Here is a 22519-nt window from a genome sequence, read left to right as displayed (position 1 = left end):
TTCCTATCTGTTGGTTCACATTTGTGACTGACCAGTATATTAACTGTTGCATTTGAAAAAAAATCTGTTTTAGTTTGGGCCATACCAGAGGGTTCCTACCTTGAAAGACCTGCAGTTTTGTATTATGTCATTTCACGCTTGGACTCGTGTACAGTCAATCATTAGTTACAAGTTTTAATCTAATTGCGGATTGACTTCAGTACTGAATCAAGTTCAATAAAATGTAAGGTTAGAATTGTGCTTAACCATATTGTAAGATGTATATTGTAATTAAAAACAGAGCATGCTGAAAATGCACAGTTTGCCAGTCAGAATCTGAACAAGACAGGCTGCCATTTTGGATGTCTGTCTTCACCAAACAGGCACAGTCGGGCTGTAAGTCATCTTGTGGCCAGTTGCTATTAAACTTAAAAAATAAAAAGGGACAGTAAAAATTATGGTTTAGCTGATTAGATTCCATGATTGTTTGTAATAAAACTTATACTATTTATATTAGGCATCTAATACTTATTATTAAACTAGCCATTTGCCTATGGTATTGCACAGGGTAAGTCATGACCAAGTGTAGGCCTCAGGTGAAGTGGGGTTGGAGGGCAGGGATTATTGGATCAAGATATGCAAATGTAATTCTGTCTCTATTCAGTCATACATTTTGTCCTTATTTTTATATAATGCTTTGACTTTATATTATTACTTATTGTTAACTAGCAAAACTTGTACTTTGGGAAGCAAATAGAATTGGTTGGAGCATAGGAGTTTCTCTGCAGTGCAGGCTGAAATGCTGGGTGATGCAAAACTGAGGTGAGACAGCACCATCACTAACAGGAGGGTGCAATTACAATGTGACTGATTTGCATGGGCAGATTCCGTTATAAATGTGGACATTGGACTTTATAATGGAAAAAGTTGACATAAATCTGTGACCAGAACATGACGACAGGAAGAATGTGTAGAGGCGGCGAGCCGGCGCGGACACGATGGGCCGAATGGCCCCCTTCTGTGCTGTATCTTTTCTATAGTTCTATGGTTCTAGGCCTTGGCGAAGGTGCAGAGGAGATTTACTAGAATAATACCAGGGATGAGGGACTTCAGTTATGTGGAGAAGCTGGGATTGTTCTCCTTAAGGCAGAGAAGGTTAAGGGGACATTTAATAGAGGTGTTCAAAATTAAGAGGGGTTTTGATGGAGTAAATTAGGAGAAACTGTTTCCACTGGTAGGGGGGGGGTCAGTAACCAGAGGGCACAGATTTAAGATAATTGTCCAGAGGACACAGATTTAAGATAATTGGCAAAAGAACCAGGGGGGAGATGAGAAGAAATAACACAGTGAGTTGTTATGATCTGGAATGCACTGCTTGAAAGGGTGGTGGAAGCAAATTCAATACTAACTTTTAAAAAGGAATTGGATAAATACTTGAAAAGGAAAAATTTGCAGGCTATGGGGAAAAAAACGGGGAAGTGGGAGTGGACAGCTCTTTCAAAGAGCCACTATAGGCATAATGGGCCGAATGGCCATCTTCTGTGCTGTGTGATTCTATGTAAGATTTTTATGATTTTCTGCTTTTTATTTTGGATTTCTGTCTTTTGCAGTTTTTATTTATTTCTATCTGAACAGAGTTTGTCATATGAGTACATTGTTTATTACAAATTATAAAGATTTAAAGTTTGGGGGGGGAGGACAAATTGGTGAAACAGATTCTTTGCCAGACCTTAAAGGATAGTTGAATTACTTTGGAATTCTTTATTTTCCAGATTCTGGCGAACAGCAAAAATGGCAGCCGACAATATGGAAATTGATGATTCTTTGTACAGGTAAGAGCAGAACATACAAATTTCTTGAAGAACAAAAAAATTCTTGATGCAAATAAATTAGTAATGGCTATATTCCAACAAGGTGCATAGGTCTCATGGCTTCTGGAATTCAACATCTTGTGGTGACTTCTGCTGGAGTCCAGTTCCCTGGGTGCTCTCAGCCCTCAGGTACCTTATTCAATTGGACATTCCTTGTGCCTGACCCTGTCCTTGCCTCCCTGACAATCGCAGAGTTAGATTCCAGCAGAGAATAGCAATTATGAATTTTGAATCCTGTTTGGTTATTTTTTTTCTCTCTCTAGTTGAGAGCTAGAGCGGCCAGTTATTTTCCCTTCCCACTGTCCAGCTGGGAACAGCCAAATGAACAGTGACCAAGGATTGAATCTAGGACCAGCCTAGTCTTTGCAGCTCAGTCTTACACTACAAAGTGCATTTTTACCCATTCAGGCGTTTTGGAGCAGAATTTAAAATCACATTTTTGCCAAATTCTTAAGACCTCTTAAATGGGTGTAATTTCGTAAACAAATATCTGCTATGATGTGATTGATAATGAGTTGACTTCATCATGTACTGTTCTTGTCCACACTGTTATATGATTTTCATGTTTATTCAATTAAAATTGCCCTGTGACCACGTTAATAGTTGTTACAGACTTTCCCAGACTTCAGTATGTTACGGAGCAGGTTGTTCCTGGGTGTTTCTGCCCCTCAGTGTTTTCCCTTCTGGTGGGTTCCTTCATGTTTTATTTCGTGGTCATTGACAAATCCTGATTTGCGCTCATGCCATGATGTTTGTGGTTACAATCCCAAGTTTCCTTTGGGCTGGTGTGGAGCGTCTGGTTTCTATTTCACTATGTGGCTTTAGTTACCGCTGATAAAATCCATCTCCACTCTGGCTAGGGCATCTGAGCAATGGGCAGTAACCACAAAGTGACTTTGCAGGGTAGGTTTTTGAAAGATTTGTTGGGGTCATTTTCACCTTCACCACCCGTTGTGGAACTCGCATGGTTTTCATTCCGTCAATTTGAACGGGGTGAAATCAGGCAGATTCTGCAGTGGGCCGATGATCTGCTCTGTCCAGGCGGTTATCTGACAGCAGATGGGCTTGTCTTCTCTCATCATTTCATTTCGTGAAAATAGTTCATCGGTTTAAAGCAAAAGCTATTGATATTGTATGAGTTAGGGTTTGCTGTATAAATTGGTTTATAATGTATAAAAACTTGCATATAACATGAAAAAGTCCTTGACATCATGGCATAGGAACAGGAGTAGCCCATTCAGTCCCTTGAGCCTGTTCTGCCGTTCAATTAGATCATGGCATTTCTCCACCACTTCTGGATCTTATAGTGACCTCCAACATTGCCACTGTTTTTCTGCCCCGTGATCGATTCTGCACAACTCCTGGCTCTTCATTCCCACGGAAATACCTCCAGGAGTGCGTCCTCCGATACTCTACCTTTCAAATAGCTTCTGGAGTCACTCCCCCTCCACACCGGTCTTCGAACCTGGACATCAGTTCGTTGATGCTCCAAGTTGATGCCACCCTATCTACATCAACCTTATCCCACCATGGGACCTCTGACTTTAACCTTGGACTCCCTTCTATTGTCTCTTCTCTATTCCCCGTTTATTACCAGGGCATATCTATCCCAATCTTGCTATGTAACCACACCTATGTAACTTGAGTTTCCTTGTGTCCATTTGCGTGCACGTTTTGGCTTCCACTCCAGACCCGAGCCCTTTGCTTCTATTTCCCCTTTTTTGTAAACCTGTTTTCTTCTTTTCGTTTTACCCCTCCTAGGCCCCTCTTTCCTATCGCTGTACTTCCTTTCATTTCTCCCCTCTGCCCCCCCCCCCCCCCCCCCCAAATCTCTATCCCAACCCTTCAGCAATCCTTGACCTTCCTACTCTCCTGCCGCTGTCCCAAGCTAGACTCCCTCTGAGATAAACCTACAGCTTCCCTCTGTGCCTCCCTTGGCATCCTCCGATGAGCCCATCGAGGCATTCATCATTGTCTCCTTAGGAGCAGAAACCCCAATTGCCCCATCCCACACTCTCACCGACTTTCCCGCCCAGCGCATCCGCTGGGGGCTAATCTTGCCAATCTCCTTCCCGTCCCACTCACCCCTCCCAGCGCTGACCCTTTGGACTCTGCCAGCGGATCAGCTATCACCGCCCCTCTCCGCATCTCCCTCCAGAATGTCCGTTAACTTGTGAATAAAGCCCTTGCCATCCATGAGCTTATTGTGGATGATTGCACTGACATCATGGCCTTGACAGAAACCTGCCTGACTGGTGATGATACCTTCCCCCTTAATGAAGCCTCCCTGCCTGGCCATATCTTCTACCACTTACCCTGCCCAGACCGCCATGGTGGCGGTGTGGCCCATATCACCAAATCAGACTTTGGTCTGTCCCCCTACTCCTCTGGCACCTTCTCTTCCTTTGAGCATCTCACCTTGTTCCTTCCCTCTCGTCTCTCCTTTAAAATCCTTGTTCTGTACCGCCCACCCAAGTACCGCGCCAAGTTTCTCAACGAGATATCTTCACTGCTTTCCTCCCTCAGCCTCCACACCGAGCGACTTCTCATCCTTGGTGATTTCAATCTCCATCTCAACTCATCATACTCTCTCTCCTCTAAGTTCATTGCCCTCCTATCCTCCCTTAATCTCTCCCTCCATATAAATTCCCCTATCCATATTCATGGCCATCCCCTCGACCTTGCCATTTCACATGGCCTTTCAACTCCCATCGTGTCAATCGCGGATAAGGCCATCTCTGATCACTTTCTTGTATCCCTCTCCACCCACATCCCCCTTGCCCCTCCCAAGCCCACTTCCTTCTGTATTTGCCCCGGAAAACTCTCCCCCAAGTCACTTACAACGGCACTTTCAAATTCCCAATTATCTAACCTTTGACCCTACATTCACCGCAACATTTCTACAGCTACCGATCTGCTCAATCACATCCTCACCCCCCTCCACCTTTTGATGCCCTTGTCCCCATTAAAACCATTACTCTCTCTCACGTTTCCCCAGTATGCCCCTCATCTCCGCACCCTTAAGTCCAAGGGACGCAGACTTGAACGTTTGTGGCAGACAACTGGTTTAGCCATTCATCGCCAGATCTGGTTGGATCACGTGAAGAACTATCGGGTCCTACTCTCCTCTGCTAAAACTGCTCACTATTCCAGGATCATCCTGGAATGCAAAGATAACACCCTGTTTCTCTTCTCCACTACAAATTGTCTTCTTAATCCCCTCTCTCCAGCCCCCTCCACCCTCACCTCCAACGAAAAGTACGAGGAGCTCATGGACTTCTTTGTCACTAAGATTGAGACCATCCGTTCAGCTGCCTCAGCTGCTTTCCTCCCTTCCCCTTGCCCAGCAAGCCAAATTTCCCCTACAGTTCCCCCCTGCCCTAGCCCTGAACTCACATCTTTCTCTAGTTTCTCTCCTATCTCTCCTCGTGCCTCTGTGAGCTCATCATGACCATGAGACCCACCTCCTGCTCCCTTGACCCTATTCTCATTAAACTGCTAGCCACCCAACTTCCCTTCCTGGCCCCCATGTTAGCTGATATTGTTAATGGTTCCCTCTCCTCAGGTACTGTCCCCGTCCACCCTTGACCCCTCTGTCCTTGTGCCCCATCTCTAACCTCCCTTTCCTCTCCAAAGTCCTTGAATGTGTTGTCACCTCCCAAATCCGTGCCCATCTTCCCGGCAACTCAATGTTTGAATCCCAACACTCAGGTTTCCGTCCCTGCCACAGTACTGAAACAACCCTTATCAAAGTCACAAATGACATCCTATGTGACTGTGACCATGGTAAACTATCCCCCCTCATCCTTCTCGACCTGCATGCAGCCTTTGACACGGTTGACCACACCTCTCCTCCATCATCCAGCTGGGTGGGACGGCGCTCGCCTGGTTCCATTCTTATCTATCTAGTCGTAGCCAGAGAATCACCTGAAATGGCTTCTCTTCCCGCTCCCACATTGTTACCTCTGGAGTTCCCCCAAGAATCTATCCTTGGCCCCCTCTTATTTCTCATCTATATGCTGCCCTTCAGTGACATCATCCGGAAACACAACATCAGATTCCACGTGTGCGCTGACGACACCCAGCTCTACCTCACAACCTCCACCCTTGACCCCTCCATTGTCTCTTATTTGTCACACTGCTTATCCGACATCCAGTACTAGATGAGCAAAAATTTCCTCCAACTAAATATTGGCCACTATCTGAGGCTCAACCGGACCGTTCGCAACCATGGCATCCTATTTGACCCTTAGATGAGCTTCCGACCACATATCCACTCCATCACCAAGGCCGCCTACTTCCACCTCCATAACATCGCCTGTTTCCTCCCCGCCTCAGCTCATCTACTGCTGAAACTCTCATCCATGCCTTTGTTACCTCTCGACTGGACTATTCCAATGCTCTCCTGGCTGGCCTCCCATCTTCCACCCTCCATAAAGTTGAGCTCATCTAAAACTCTGCTGCCCGTATCCTAATTCGCGCCATGTCCAGTTCTCCAATCTCCTGTGGGCTCACTGACCTACATTGGCTCCCGGTCCAGGAGTGCCTCGATTTTAAAATACTCATACTTGTTTTCAAATCCCTCCATGGCCTCGCCCCTCCCTATCTCTGTAACCTCCTCCAGCCCTACAACCCTCCGAGATCTCTGCACTCCTCCAATTCTTGCCTCTTGTGCATCCCCGATTTTAATCGTTCCACCATTGGCAGCTGTGCCTTCAGCTGCCTAGGCCCTAAGCTCTGGAATTCCCTCCCTAAACCTCTCCGCCTTTCTACCTCTCTCTCCTCCTTTTAAGACACTCCTTAAAACCTACCTCTCTGACATGCCTTAATACCTCCTTATGTGGCTCGGTGTCAAATTTTGTTTGATTACGCTCCTGTGAAGCGCTTTGGGACGTTTTACTACATTAAAGGCGCTGTATAAATGCAAGTTTGTTGTTGTTGTAGTTTATGCAACCTATCCTCATAATCTAACCCTTTTAGCGCTGGTATCATATTGGTGAATCTGTTCTGCACCCCTTCCAAGGCCAGTATATCCTTCCTGAGGTGCGATGCCCAGAACTGAACGTAGTACTCCAAATAGGGTCTAACCAAACTGTAACATAACTTCCACCCCTATGTATTCCAGCCCCCTTGAGATAAAATTATTGAGCAACACTTACTATAAGCTTTTACTGCACGTGATGATATAATCTATCCTATGTGTTTGGTAGATGAGGTGTATTTCCTGGGTGAGGGGTGGCAGAGGAGGAGAAGAGAGATACGACCGAGGAATTAAAGGTTAATGTGGATATATGCAGGCTATTTGACATGTCTGCTCGATATAGATTTTGAACAAGGCACAAGATTAGAAGAATTCTCCCCCCAATGCTCTATCAATTAATATCTTTTTTAAAGAAGTGTTGAAATAAGTATCTGTTTAACAACGAGATAAAAGGTAATAGAAGATAAGAATGTGTATAGATGATCAAATTATTTATGGAACACAATGGTGCCTGTGCTGTTGAAGCAAGGGATGAATCATCTGAGGAATGGAGCTGCTCATAGCTTTAAGGTTCTGCAGATTCACTTAATTACCTTTGTGGGCAAAACGGTTTTATCTAATAGATTTTTGCTATAGTTGGTTGTATCCCTCAAGAGATTGGTTGATTGGGTTGCATGAAATCCATGACCAGCCGGATTGTATATGATTTGCAGAGTGAACTGACTTGATGAGCTGCATAATCTCTTGGTTCCATTCTGTCTTATAATTTTAACTTGATGCAATATTGACGCATTTATATAATGAGTAAGTCATTGTTGCTTCCTCTGCCCCAGAACACAGACGATCCAAAGCATTTAACTTTGACTAGTAGAATTAGCGCAGTGCACTGCTGAATTCTGGTGTTTATTGTGCTATTAAGATGCAGCAGTGTTGTTACTTTAGACAGTGGAACAATTTTTATTTATTCGTTCATGGGATGTGGGCGTCGCTGGCGAGGCCAGCATTCATTGCCCATCCCTAATTGCCCTTGAGAAGGTGGTGGTGAGCCACCTTCTTGAACCGCTGCAGTCCGTGTGGTGAAGGTTCTCCCACAGAGCTGTTAAGGGAGTTCCAGGATTTTGACCCAGCGACGATGAAGGAACGGCGATATATTTCCAAGTTGGGATGGTGTGTGACTTGGAGGGAACGTGCAGGTGTTGTTGTTCCATGTGCCTGCTGCCCTTTTCCTTCTAGGTGGTAGAGGTCGTGGGTTTGGGAGGTGCTGTCGAAGAAGCTTTGGCGAGTTGCTGCAGTGCATCCTATGAATGGTACACACTGCAGTCACAGTGCGCCGGTGGTGAAGGGAGTGAATGTTTAGGGTGGTGGATGGGGTGCCAATCAAGCGGGCTGCTTTGTCCTGGATGGTGTTGAGCTTCTTGTGTGTTGTTGGAGCTGCACTCATCCAAGCAAGTGGAGAGTATTCCATCACACTCCTGACTTGTGCCTTGTAGATGGTGGAAAGGCTTTGGGGAGTCGGGAGGTGAGTCACTAACGCAGAATACCCAGCCTCTGACCTGCTGTTGTAGCCACAGTATTTATATGGCTGGTCCAGTTAAGTTTCTGGTCAATGGTGACCCCCAGGATGTTGATGGTGGGGGATTCGGCGAAGGTAATGTCAAGGGGAGGTGGTTAGACCCTCTCTTGTTGGAGATGGTAATTGCCTGGCACTTGTCTGGCGCGAATGTTACTTGCCACTTATCAGTCCAAGCCTGGATGTTGTCCAGGTCTTGCTGCATGCGGGCACGGACAGCTTCATTATCTGAGGGGTTGCGAATGGAACTGAACACTCTGCAATCATCAGCGAACATCCCCATTTCTGACCTTATGATGGATGGAAGGTCATTGATGAAGCAGCTGAAGATGGTTGGGCCTAGGACACTGCCCTGAGGAACTCCTGCAGCAATGTCCTGGGGCTGAGATGATTGGCCTCCAACAACCACTACGATCTTCCTTTGTGCTAGGTATGACTCCAGCCACTGGACAGTTTTCCCCCTAACTCCCATTGACTTCAATTTTACAAGGGCTCCTTGGTGCCACACTCGGTCAAATGCTGCCTTGATGTCAAGGGCAGTCACTCTCCCCTCACCTCTGGAATTCAGCTCTTTTGTCCATGTTTGGACCAAGGCTGTAATGAGGTCTGGAGCCGAGTGGTCCTGGCGGAACCCAAACCGAGCATCGGTGAGCAGGTTATTGGTGAGTAAGTGCCGCTTGATAGCATTGTCGACGACACCTTGCATCACTTTGCTGATGATTGAGAGCAGACTGATGGGGCGGTAATTGGCCGGATTGGATTTGTCCTGCTTTTTGTGGACAGGACATACCTGAGCAATTTTCCACATTGTCGGGTAGATGCCAGTACAGGAACAGTTCGGCTAGAGGCGCGGCTAGTTCTGGAGCACAAGTCTTCAGCAATACAGCCGGGATGTTGTCGGGGCCTGTAGCCTTTGCTGTATCCAGTGCACTCAGCCGTTTCTTGATATCACGTGGAGTGAATCAAATTGGCTGAAGACTGGCTTCTGTGCTGGTGGGGATATCGGGAGTAGGCCGAGATGGATCATCCACTCGGCACTTCTGGCTGAAGATGGTTGCAAACGCTTCAGCCTTGTCTTTTGCACTCACGTGCTGGCCTCTGCCATCATTGAGGATGGGGATTTTTACAGAGCCTCCTCCTCCAGTTAGTTGCATATGTATTGTCACACTGCATCTTCCCATAGACTTATAGTGATGCACTGCAAGGTGACAGCCTCAGTGGTACCTGACTTCAGAGACTTGAGCACATGATTCAGCTGTCCCAGTGTAGTACCGCCTTTCAGATGAGACGTTAAACCGAGGCCCCGTTTGCCCTCTTAAGTGAACTTAAAAGATCCCATGGCACTATTTCGAAGACGGGCAGGGGAGTTCTCACCAGTGTCCCGGCCAATATTTATCCCTCAACCAACATCACTAAAAACAGAAATGAAAACAGAAAATGCTGGAAACACTTAGCAGATCAGGCAGTGTCTGTGGAGAGAAACGGAGTTAATGTTTCAGATTGATGACCTATCATCAGAACTTTATCACTAAAAACAGAATATCTAGTTGTTATCACATTGATGTATCCGAGACCTTGCTATGCACTAATTGGCTGCCGTGTTTTCTACATTACAACAATGACTAGACTTCGTAAGTACATCATTGGTTGTGAAAGGCTGAGATTTTAGGCAGCAGTGCAAGCAAATGTCACCAAATGTAAAAGTTACATGTGTCACTTTTTATAGTACGCCATGTCTCAGTTGGTGAGGAATCATACTCTTATTTTTTTCCTGATGTGCATTATTGATTAGATATTAAGTAGGAGAAAATAGTTTACATAAAGGGACATTCAAATCAATTTCCTCCTTACCAGCTCTTATCTTTCTCTCTTCTTTCCCGATCACTGCAGTCGCCAACGCTATGTTCTCGGAGACAATGCAATGTATCAGATGGCCCAGTCCCATGTTTTCCTAAGTGGTATTGGTGGATTGGGTGTTGAGATTGGTAAGTCAAGTTTTGATCCATTTTAAAAGTATTATAAAAATAATGATGGAATGTATGATTTTAAAACGGATTGAGTTACCTCAGCGGCCCTGGTGCAATTATTTTCAGACCTCTAAGTCTGTTACTTCTGAAAACTGCACTTGGTCTTGACTCCCCATGTACAACGCATGGGAGATCCATTAGTTTAATATTAAAATTAATATTAAAGTGTTGTAAAAAGCATACTCTCCACTGATACTTTCCATGTAAACATTTCCAATGGGAAATTGCCCAAATCACATACGACTGGACTTTCAAACAATCAACTGGCTAGCCTTTGGCCCTCCAATCGCCATGACACTTCTGCAGCTGTCGATCAGCTCAATCATGCCTTCATCTCCGCCCTATGATGCCTGTATCCCGAATGTCACCCTTACTTTCCCTCACCTTGGTCGTTCCCCCAGTAGGCCCCCATCTTTGCTCCTTCAAGTTCAAGAGGCGCAGACGGATATATCTGATTGGTTTAGCCATTCATCGCCAGATCTGGCTGGACCACATCAAGCACTATTGGACCTCGCTCTCTTCTGCCAAAACTGCCCACTACTTCAGGATCATCCTGGAATGCAATGATAATCCTCTGCTTCTTTTCTCCACAACCATCCGCCTCTTTACACCCCTCTCCCTTGCACCCTCCACTCTCACCTCCAACAATAAACTCATGGACTACATTGTCACTAAGATTGAGACCATCCGTTCAACTGCCTCTGCCACTTGACCCTCTTCCCCTTGCCCACCAAATTGATCTTTCCCCAAGGATTCCCCTGCTCTAGCCCTGAACCTGCATCTTTCTATAGTTTCTCTTCTATCTGCCCTCATGCCCTCTCTGAATTCATCTTGCCCATGAGACCCACCTCCTGCCCTCTCGATCCTATTCCCACTAAACTACTGACTGCCTGACTTCCCTTCCTGGCCTCCATACTAGATGACATTGTAAATGGTTCCCTTTCCTCAGGTACTGCCTCCCTCCCTTTCAAAACTGCCATCATCACCCCCTGTTCAAAAAACCTACCCTTGACCCCTCTGTCCTTGCAAACTACCACCTCATCTTCAACTTCACTTTCCTCCCCACAGTCCTTGAACATGTTGGCACGTCCTAAATCTGTGCCCATCTTTCTCCGTGTTTGAATCTCTCCAATCAGGTTTCTGCCCCTGTCACAGCACTGAAAGCAGTTCAGTGGTCTCCTTGAACAAAACTGCATTCAATGGGAATGGGAATTGAACCTATTTGATGCCAGATTTTAAAGTGCTTCCTAGAACAAATCTAAATTGTTTCTAATTCTCTCGTCCTTTGTGATTAATTACAAACTTTATTCCTTAAAAGCTGTCATTCATTCAAGTGAGTTAAATATAAGATGACTTCACTGTACAGTAAAGACCTATATTTTGTGTACTTTCTTTGCTGGTAGTCAAACTAAAATAAAATTGAAGATGATTTTTAGGTGACTGAAAGAAATTTGAGAAGTTTAGAAAATGTGTATCACACGAAAAGGCAGTGTCCAGTTTGGAAAAATGGGGATCTGTTTGTGACCAGCTGCTAAATTTATGATCCAGCTGTGCCCTGTAAATTAGAGGAAAAAAAGAATAGATCAAAAACATAATTTGAAATCACAAGTTGCTTATGAAAGGAATTGAGTTGTTGCCCTAGAACTCAAATTTACTATCAGTTACATCTCATTGAGATTGGCTGAATTGTACAGATTACTGTGAGTATGCTATAGATTACTGTCAGTAATGGGGTACAGATTACTGTAAGCATTATAGTAAACATTGCTATGAATATTGTGAGTGTTATGGTACCGATTATTGTGAGTATTGTCAGTATTATACTGAGTACTATTTACAGTGCAGATTAATGTGCATATAGTACTGTAAATTTACTTTGAGTTTTATAATATTGATTACTGAATATTATAGTACAGATTTGTTTTTTTTTATTGTACAGATTACTAGAAGCATTATAGTATAAATGACGGAGAGTATTGTAGATAGATATGATTGTGAGTATTATAGTACAGATTATTGCGAGTATTATCATAAAGGTTATTATTAGTATTATAGTCCAGGTTATTGTAATCTTGACACGTCTTGTCTTAGTTATATTGCCAACAGTATACTGGTAGACTTTCCATCAGATACACAGGGTTGAGATTGGAGTGTGAATTCTGGCTGAATTTATTCCTTATCTAGCTCAGAAGTGCTGAGGTATATTGTAACATCTAGTTTACCACGCAGCTAAGATCTGCTATTTGAAGACAGACTATTTGATCAAGCCTGGCACTTACCCAGTAACTATGGTTATTATGTGCCACACCACACAGGGCATGTACACTAAGTTATCAGAGGAGCTTAGAAGCAAAAGATTTAATCAAATTCTTTGGAAAAGGCAGTGAACAAAACATGAGGAAGGTTGTTAATGGGGAAAGGGGGAAGCAATTTAAACATCTGTTTCTGCTTTCAATTTTTCTCTTAATGGAACAATGCATTATAATTGGTGTCTATTTGTTGCAGTAAATACTGTTTTAAATGGTGTGTTGTTAAAATGATTTAAGGCAGAATAACTGGTCTTTTTCTTTCCTTTGCAGCAAAGAACATTATTCTTGCAGGTGTAAAGGTAGGGTTGATCTTAGCAAGTTACAAACGCTCTTGATTTGTTGTAAGTTTTCAAATTTCTGAAACATGGGTTTTCTTCCTTCCAGTGTTGAAGTCCCAATTTTTCACCTTTAAAACATACAGGATCTACTTAAGAAGGTCTTAAAGGAGAAGAAGAAGTTGGAGAAGCAGAGAGCTTAGGGAATTCCAGAGCAGCCAAGAAGGCACAGCCACCAATGGTGGGGTGAAGGGAGGGTGGGATGCACAAGAAGCGAGAGTCAGGGGAGTGGAGATGTCAGGGGCTTGTTACAGAAATATGGAGGGGCAAGACCATGAAGAAATTTAAACACAAGGATGAAAATTTTAAAATTGAGCCACTGGGGGACCAAGAGCCAATTTAGGTCACTGTGGAAAGAGGTGATGGATGAGCAGAACTTGGTGTGGCATAGATATGGGCAGCAGAGTTTTGGATGAGCTGAAGTTTGTGGAGGACGGGAGGCCGGCCAGAAGAACATTCGAATAGTCTAGTCTGAACGTGACAAAGGCATGGATGAGGGTTTCAGCAGCAGATGGGCAGAAATAGGGTTGGAGGTGGAAGTACGCTCTGTGACGATGGTCTTTGTGATGGAGAAGATATCCGGTTGCAAGCTTAGCTTGGGGTCATAGGGCATTAAGAAATTGCAAACAGTCTAGTTCAGCCTAAGAGAGTGGCCAGGGAGGGGGGGGTTGAATCGGTGGCAAGGGTACAGAGTACTATCCACCTTTCAAGAGTTATCAGGAAAATTTGCAAGCAGCACCAGAAACCCTGAGTGTGCGCTGGAAAACGGCTTGCTAGCAAGGAATTCAAATAACATTTTGATGTTTCGTCACAAAACAAAGTCTAATTTTGATGACTGTCCTTAATTTCTTGGACCATTTTCTCTTAAAAGAACTATTTATAACCATTAAATATGTAACAGCAAAGAGATCAAATATATCTGCTGTAATTTCCTACATTATAACAGTAACTACACTTCAAAAGTAATTCATTGGCTGTAAATCGCTTTAGGACATTCTGAGCTCATGAAAGATGTTATATAAATGCAAGTTTCTTTCCTTCCTTCCTTCTTTCCTTTCCTTCTTTCCCGTTCGTTCGTTCGTTTCTTTCTTTAATAAGGATTCGAACAGATTTCCCAGCTGCTTAGCTTATCCCTATTTTGTGTCCCAGCTAAATCCACTTGTTTGGTTCTGAACTGTAACTTGCCCACACACTACGGGGTATTGTGTGTCAGAAGACAGAAACACCATTTTCTTATTGTCTGTAACTCTTTCTACATGTGATAGCAAGAGATGGCACTGACATTGCAAGAAACATATATCTTTTTAAACTTCAGACATTTGTGTTTGAGGTAACATTCCTGTGTTTGAAGTGACGATATATACTGATTTGTGAATATTTTTCTTTCTCCTTGTGCTAGACACTGACCATCCATGACACCAAGCCATCTGAAACTTGGGACCTAGGGGCTAACTTCTTTCTGCATGAGGAAGATGTGGCAAGTCAAAGAAACAGGTGAGCACTACATCAGTGATGTTGAAAACCTGGCGTGAGCAGAAATAAACTCTGTCCTACAATGTAAACATTTATTTAATCCTTTCAAGCATTCAAAAATCATTCTGCTTACAAAATATGCACCCTCTTTGTCATGATGTACCCAAACCAAATTTCCATATTTTTCAGTTAGTGAAGGTTAGAGAGTATAATTGAATAAATGTACAGAATTAGAGTATACTTTTAGGTATTCGATCTTAGTACAAGTTAAAATTCAATGGGGCGGAATTTGCTGAAGAATAACAGCATGTGAACGATGCACGCTGCTATTAATGTTCAAATCGGCCAGCGACTTGTGGCGAGGAAGAGATATCCCATGAATTGCGAATCGCCTCAAGTTGCTGGACAATTTACGGTGCTCCACCGTTAGCTTCGCGAAAACATCATCTCACCCTTAACATCCCCGTGAGTTTCATGAAGTTACTGCGTTTACACATTAATTGGCCGTTAAACTCGGCACAGAAAGTTAAGACTTGTAACTTATAGTGTAAGTACCCTTTTAACGACGTGATAATTCTTAATGGCTTCCAATCAACCTTTCTGGTCCAGAAAGTGAACAATTAAAATTGTGGAGTCTCTTTGCTTCAGGTAGTGAATTGTTGGAGATTTTAAAAATGTCAAATTTAAAACTTTTACATTTTTCTTCTTACTTTTCCTTTCTACCTCTTTTTTTTCTCTCTCTCTTAATCTAACCTTTCTTTTCTTCTCTTTATTTCTCTTTCTGTACCTGATTTGACATTGAATTCACCCACTCTAATTCACCCTCCTTCTCAGTCCTTCCACTGTTTATTTCTCAATTCTTAAATCTCATTGATTAAGGAGGTATACTGTTAGTCCCGTTGTTCATCGAGGTCCCATATGCCCTGTTGCCCTCGTTATCAGCTCACCCTTCCAGCAAATTACAAGGCCAAAAATGTTTGAGCTGGATGTAGCATTGGAAAGCAGAAACAAGGTACACAAAGGATTGGGAGATAAAGATAGCACTAGAGCAAGAAATACTGCGGTTGTAGATGGGACCAGACTAAGAGAGAGTACAAGAAAGTCTAAGATAGGTTTACAGTGCATTTGTGTAAACGCAGGAAGCGTGTTAAACAAGGTTGGAGAGCTGCAGGCGCAAATAGCCACATGGGAATGTGATGCTGTGGCGATAATGGAGACCTGGCTCAAAAAAGGGCAGGATTGAGTACTAAATATTCCTGGATACAAGGTGTTCAGGAAAGATAGGGAAGGAAAGAAAGGAGGGGGTGACGCATTATTGATAGAGGAGAATATTGCAGCGCTGGAGAGAGAGGATGTCCTGGAGGGGTCAAGGACAGTATCTATTTGGTTAGAGTTAAGAAACAATAGAGGTGCCATCACACTACTGGGTGTATTCTATAAGCCATGGGAAGGAGATAGGGGGCAACTTTGCAGGGAAATTGCAGAGAGGTGCAAAAGCCATAGAGTTGTGATAATGGGGGACTTCAACTATCCTAATATAGACTGGTATAGTAATAATATAAGGGGCAAAGAGGGGGGAGGAATTTTTGAAGTGTGTTCAGGAGAACTTTCTCGACCAATACGTTTCCGGCCCACGAGGAAGGAGGCATTGCTGGACTTGGATCTGGGGAATGAGGTGGGCCAAGTGGAGCAAGTGTCAGTGGGGAACATTTAGGGAATGGCGATCATAGTATCACAAGGCTTAGAATCGCTATGGAAAAGGACATGGACCACTCTAAAGTAAAGATACTCAATTGGAGGAGGGCCAATTTCACTTGGATGAGAACAGATCTGGCCCGGGTAAATTGGAATCAAATATTGGCAGCCAAAACTGTAATTGAACAATGGGCAGCCTTTAAGGAGGAGATGGTTCAGGTATAGCCTAGGTACATTCCCACGAGGGAGAAAGGTAGGGCAACTAAAGACAGAGCTCCCTGGATGACGAAAGAGATAGAGAGTAAGATGAAGCAGAAAAAAGAGGCGTATGACAGATGTCAGGTTGATAACACAAGTGAGAACCAGGCTGAATATAGAAAGTTCAGAGGAGAAGTGGAAAAGGAAATAAGAGGGGCAAAGAGAGAGAGTATGAGAATAGACCGGTGGCCAACATAAAAGGGAATCCAAAAGCATGTAAACGAGTAGTGAGAGGAGGGGCGGGGCCGATCAGGGACCAAAAAGGAGATGTACTCATGGAGGCAGAGGGCATGGTCGAGGTACTAAATGAGTACTTTGCATCTGTCTTTATCAAGGAAGAAGATGTTGTCAGAGTCTCAGTAAAGGAAGATGTAGTTGAGATACTGGATAGGCTAAAAATTGATAGAGGAGGTACTGGAAAGGCTAGCTGTACTTAAAGTAGATAAGTCACCCGGTCCAGATGGGATGCATCCTAAGTTGCTGAGGGAAGTAAGGGTGGAAATTGCAGAGGTACTGGCCATAATCTTCCAAACATCGTTAGATTCGGGGGTGGTGCCAGAGGACGGGAGAGTTTCAAATGTTACACCCTTGTTCAAAAAAGGGTGCAAGGATAAATCCAGCAACTACAGGCCAGTCAGTTTAACCTCAGTGGTGGGGAAACTTTTAGAAACTATAATCCGGGACAGAATTAGTGGTCACTTGGACAAGTGTGAATTGATTAAGGAAAGCCAGCATGGATTTGTTAAAGGCAAATCGTTTTTAACTAACTTGATAGAGTTTTTTGATGAGGTAACAGATAGGGTTGATGTGGTGTATGTGGACTTTGAAAAGGCATTTGATAAAGTGCCACATAATAAGCTTGTCATCAAGATTGAAGCCTATGGAATAAAGGGGGCAGTAGCAGCATGAATACAAAATTGGCTAAGTAACGGGAAGCAGAGAGTAGTGGTGAACGGTTGTTTTTTGGACTGGAGGGAGGCATACAGTGGTATTCCCCAGGGGTCAGTGCTGGGACCACTGCTTTTCTTGATATATATTAATGACTTGGACTTGGGTGTACAGGGCACAATTTCCAAATTTGCAGAAAATACAAAACTTGGAAGTGTAGTGAACAGTGAGGAGGATAGTGATAGACTTCATGAGGATATAGACAGGCTGGTGAAATGGGCGGACACGTGACAGATGAAATTTAATGCAGAAAAATTTGAAGTGATACATTTCAGTAGGAAGAACGAGGAGAGGCAATATAAACTAGGGGGCACAATTCTAAAGGGGTACAGGAACAGAGAGATCTGGGGGTATATGTGCACAAATCGTTGAAATTGGCAGGGCAGGTTAAGAAAGTGGTTAAAAAAGCATACAGGATTCTGGGCTTTATAAATAGAGGCATAGAGTACAAAAGCAAGGAAGTCATGATGACTCTTTATAAAACACTGGTTCGATCACAACTGGAGTATTGTGTCCAGTTCTGGGCTCCGCACTTTAGGAAAGATGAGGGTGCAGAAAAGATTTACCAGAATGATTCCAGGGATGAGAGACATTAGTTACATGGAGAAGTTGGGGTTGTTTTCCTTGGAACAGAGAAGGTTACGAGGAGATATGATAGAGGTATTTAAAATCATGAAGAGTCTAGACAGAATAGATAGAGAGAAACTGTACCCATTGGCAGAAGGGTCAAGAACCAGAGGGCATAGATTTAAGGTGATTGGCAAAAGAACCAAAGGTGACATGAGGAAAAACTTTTTCACACAGCGAGTGGTTAGAATCTGGAATGCACTGCCAGGAGTGGTGGTGGAGGCAGATTCAATCATGGCTTTCAAAAGGGAACTGGGTAAGTACTCAAAAGTAAAAAATTTGCAGGGCTACGGGGATAGGGCAGGGGTGTGGGACTAACTGGATTGCTCTTGCATAGAGCTGGGCACGGACTCAATGGGCCGAATGGCCTCCTTCTGTGCTGTAACCTTTCTACGATTCCATGAAGGGTGCAGGAAAATGTCTAACTAACTGTGCAAGCCGCGAGATGCCCTGCTCCAGCAAATTCCGGCCCATTGTAAATCTGGAAGGGATATGGCACTGTTGCTGTCTATCTGTGAATATAACAACGTAAAAATACTTTATTAAATCTGTAATAAGACGTTCTGTCAGCCACTGAGCCGTGTCAAGTTTTGAAGTGTTTCAGTCCTGTGTTTAGTCTAATTTGCACTTCTGCAAGGGGTAAATTCATGCTTCAACACTTCCAATTGATTTATTGATTGTTCGCAGCTCTTGTTAAGTGTTTGATTCCTTTTGGTATTAGCTGGAAACACTATCTGAATACTTTTTATAAACCATAAACACTGTTTTCAGAGTGTCAGTTGGTAGCAATCTCGCCATTGAGCCAGAAGGTTTTGGGTTCAAGTCCCAGTCCAGAGATTTGAGCACATAATCTAGACTGACACTTCATTGCAGTACTGAGGGAGTGCTGCACTGTCGGAGGTGCCCCGTCTTTCAGATGAGTTGTTAAACTGCGGTCCCGTCTGCCCTCTCGGGTGGATGTAAAAAATACCATGGCACTATTTGAAGACGAGCAGGGGCATGTCACCTCTCCCCCTCGGTGTCCTGGCCAATATTTATCCCTCAACCAACATCACCATCATTTTCCAAACTTCTCTGGCTCCAGGCACGGTGCCAGAGGACTGCTAATGTTGTACCCTTGTTTAAAAAGGGAAAAAGGGATAGACCGAGTAATTACAGACCAGTCAGCCTAACGTCAGTGGTGGGCAAATTATTGGAAACAATTCTGAGGGACAGTATTAATCATCATTTAGAAAGGCACGGATTAATCAAGGACAGTCAGCATGGATTTGTTAAGGGAAGTTCGTATCTGACCAACTTGATTGAATTTTTTGAGGAGGTAACAAAGAGGGTCGGTGAGGGTAGCACGCTTGATGTAGTCTACATGGATTTTAGCAAAGCTTTTGACAAGGTCCCACATGGCAGACTGGTCAAAAAAATAAAAGCCCACAGCATCCAAGAGAAAGTGGCAAGTTGGAAACAAAGGGTAATGGTCGATGGGTGTTTTTGTGTCTGGAAAGCTGTTTCCAGTGGGGTTCTGCAGGGCTCAGTATTAGGACCCTTGCTTTTTATGGTATATATCAATGATTTAGACTTAAATGTAGGGGGCATGATTAAGAAGTTTGCAGATGATACAAAAATTGGCCATGTGGTTGATCGTAAGGAGGAAAGCTGTGGACTGCAGGAAGCTATCAATGGTTGGGTCAGGTGGGCAGAAAAGTGGCAAATCAATCCAGAGAAGTGTGAGGTGATGTATTTGGGGAGGACAAACAAGGCAAGGGAATTCACAATAAATGGGAGGATACTGAGCGGTGTAGAGGAACAGAGGGACCTTGGAGTGCATGTGCACAGATCCCTGAAGGTAGCGGGACAGGCAGATAAGGTGGTAAAGAAGGCATATGGGATACTTGCCTTTATTAGCCAAGGCCCATAGAATATAAGAGCAGGGAGGTTATGTTAGAATTGTATAAAACACTAGTTAGGCCACTACATTACAGGAAAGATGTGATTGCACTAGAGGGTACAGAGGAGATTTGCAAGGACGTTGTCAGGACTGGAGAATTTTAGCTATGAGAAAAGATTGGATAGGCAGGGGTTGTTTTCTTTGGAACAGAGGAGGCTGAAGGGTGATTTAATTGAGGTGTATAAAATTATGAGGGGCCTAGATAGAGTGGATAGGAAGGACTTGTTGACCTCTCTGCTAAGGGAAATAACTGTGGGGGGGGAGGGAGGGGCATAGATTTAAAGTAATTGGTAGAAGGATTAGAGGAGAGCTGAGGAGAAATCTTTTCATCCAGAGAGTGGTGGGGTCTGGAACTCACTGCCTGAAAGGGTGGTAGAGGCAGAAACCCTCATCGCATTTAAACAAGTACTTGGATTTGCACTTGAAGTGCCATAACCTACAAAGCTACGGACCAAGAGCTGGAAAGTGGGATTAGGCTGGATAGCTTTTTTTCGACTGGCACAAACACAGTGGGCCAAATGGCCTCCTTCTGTGTTGTAAATTTCTATGATTCTATGATCACTAAAACGGATTAACCGGTCGTTATCTCATTGCTGTTTGTGGGACCTTCCTCTGTGCAAATCGGCTGCCACGTTACCTACCTTACATCAGTGACTACACTTCAAAAGTTATTAATTTGTTGTAAAGCGCTTTGGGACTCCCTGAGGTTGTGAAAGGCGCTATATAAATGCAAATCTGTCTTTCTTCCTACTTGCCTCCTTTCTGTCCTCCCTTTCTTGCTTTCTTACTGATTCAAACAGATTTCCTAGTTTCCTCCCCTAACCCCAGTTTGTATCCCAGCTAAACTCACTTGTTTGGTTCTGAACTGTAACTTGCCCACATGCTATGGGGTACTGTGTGTCAGAAGACAGAAATACCATTTTCTTATTGTCTGTAACTCTTTCTACATGTGATAGCAAGAGATGGCACTGACACTGCAAGAAACATATGTCTTTTTAAACTTCAGATATTTGTTTTTCTTTTTCAGTAAGTATTTTTCATATTAAATGATTGTGGAAGCAGATTGTTCTTGTTCCTTATTTCTGGATCAATAGGATATTTTACACTTGTTGGTGCAAATTTTTATTCCACCCCCTTGCCCTAACTAAAAGTGTCCGTCCATTTTTGCATCAAGTATAAAGTCAGCGAAGGTATGAGTAGGATAGTTCGTTAAAATGTTCTGAACGGTGATTAGTTTCTTAATTTGTTTAATTCACAGAGCTAAGGCCACCATCTTGCAACTTGCAGAGCTGAATCCTTATGTCCAGGTCAATACATCCAACGTTTCTTTGGATGAAAATACAGATCTTAGCTTCCTGCAGCATTATCAGGTAATAAGAGAGTTTATTTAAAAATCTTAATACTTCAGTATTGTTGCCAAATAACCACGGAGCTATAGTTTGCTTTTTGTCTCGACTCTACTTTTAGCTGATCAGTATTTGCACCTCAGCACTAAAATGATCTCATTTTGCCTGGTCTTTCTAATGTTTATTACATTATATTGTTAAAAGAATGGTGTGTATTGGCATACCATCTTCTGATGTGGGGTCCTCTTAAAAATAATGTTGACAATCCCCTTCCCTTCACCAGCTAAACAATGTTGCTTGATATCTTGATTTTGGTTGATGATCCAATCCACAAAGAGCATGCTAGGCCGTGGAGGAATTTGAACACAAGGATGAGAATTTTAAAATCGAGGCATTGCCAGACCGGGAATCAATGTAGGTCAGCGAGCATAGGGATGATGGGTGAATGGGATTTGATGCGAGTTAGGATACAGGCAGCAGAGTTTTGGATAAGCTCAACTTTACAGAGGTTGCAAGGTGGGAGGCTGACCAGGAGAGCATGGACTACTCGAGTCTAGAGGTAACAAAGGCATGGATGAGGGTTTCAGCAGTAGATGAGCTGAGGTAGGGGCAGAGATTGACGACATTACGGAGGTGGAAGTACGCAGCTTAGGTGTTGGAGAGGATATGGGGTCGGAAGCCTAGTTCAGGCTCAAATAGGATGCCAAGGTTGCTAACAGTCTGGTTCAGCCTCAGACAGTGGCCAGGGAGAGAGATGGAGTCGGTGGCTCGTGAACGGAATTTGTGGCAGGGGCCGAAGACAATGGCCTTGGTCTTCCCAATATTTAATTGGAGGAAATTTCTGCTCATCCAATACTGGATGTTGGACACGCAACATGACAAATCAGAGGCAGGGAGAGGTCGTGAGAGGTGGTGGTGAGGTAGAGCTGGGTGTCGTCAGCGTAAATGTGAAGACTAAGGTTGTGTTTTCGGATGATATCATCGACTTCATTAGTCTCAAACTAACATCACTTGTCTCAATCCAACCTCACTAACATCTCTCGTCTCAATCCAACCTCACTAACATCAGTAGTCTCAATCCAGCCTCACTAACATCAGTAGTCTCAATCCAGCCTCACTAACATCACTCGTCTCAATCCCACCTCACTAACATCACTA

At 43.7% G+C, this 22519-nt stretch overlaps 1 protein-coding gene across 2 annotated transcripts in view; it reads left to right on the top strand.

Annotated features, from left to right (window-relative positions):
• The window catches only part of uba6 (ubiquitin like modifier activating enzyme 6), a 143392-nt gene that overhangs the window by 26069 nt on the left and 94804 nt on the right, over window positions 1–22519 (top strand). For both annotated transcript variants that reach the window (XM_067983410.1, XM_067983411.1), the window contains exons 2-6: window positions 1752–1811; window positions 10292–10386; window positions 13008–13036; window positions 14472–14566; window positions 21274–21385. In XM_067983410.1, the coding sequence (XP_067839511.1) occupies window positions 1771–1811; window positions 10292–10386; window positions 13008–13036; window positions 14472–14566; window positions 21274–21385 (372 nt within the window). In that variant the 5' untranslated portion in view covers window positions 1752–1770. The remainder of the gene's footprint in view (window positions 1–1751; window positions 1812–10291; window positions 10387–13007; window positions 13037–14471; window positions 14567–21273; window positions 21386–22519) is intronic.

This window comes from Heptranchias perlo, chromosome 4 (assembly GCF_035084215.1).
Source record: "Heptranchias perlo isolate sHepPer1 chromosome 4, sHepPer1.hap1, whole genome shotgun sequence".
Lineage (NCBI taxonomy): Eukaryota > Metazoa > Chordata > Chondrichthyes > Hexanchiformes > Hexanchidae > Heptranchias > Heptranchias perlo.
The sequence above is the reverse complement of the archived record's forward strand: the minus strand, read 5'-3'. Positions and strand labels throughout refer to the sequence as shown.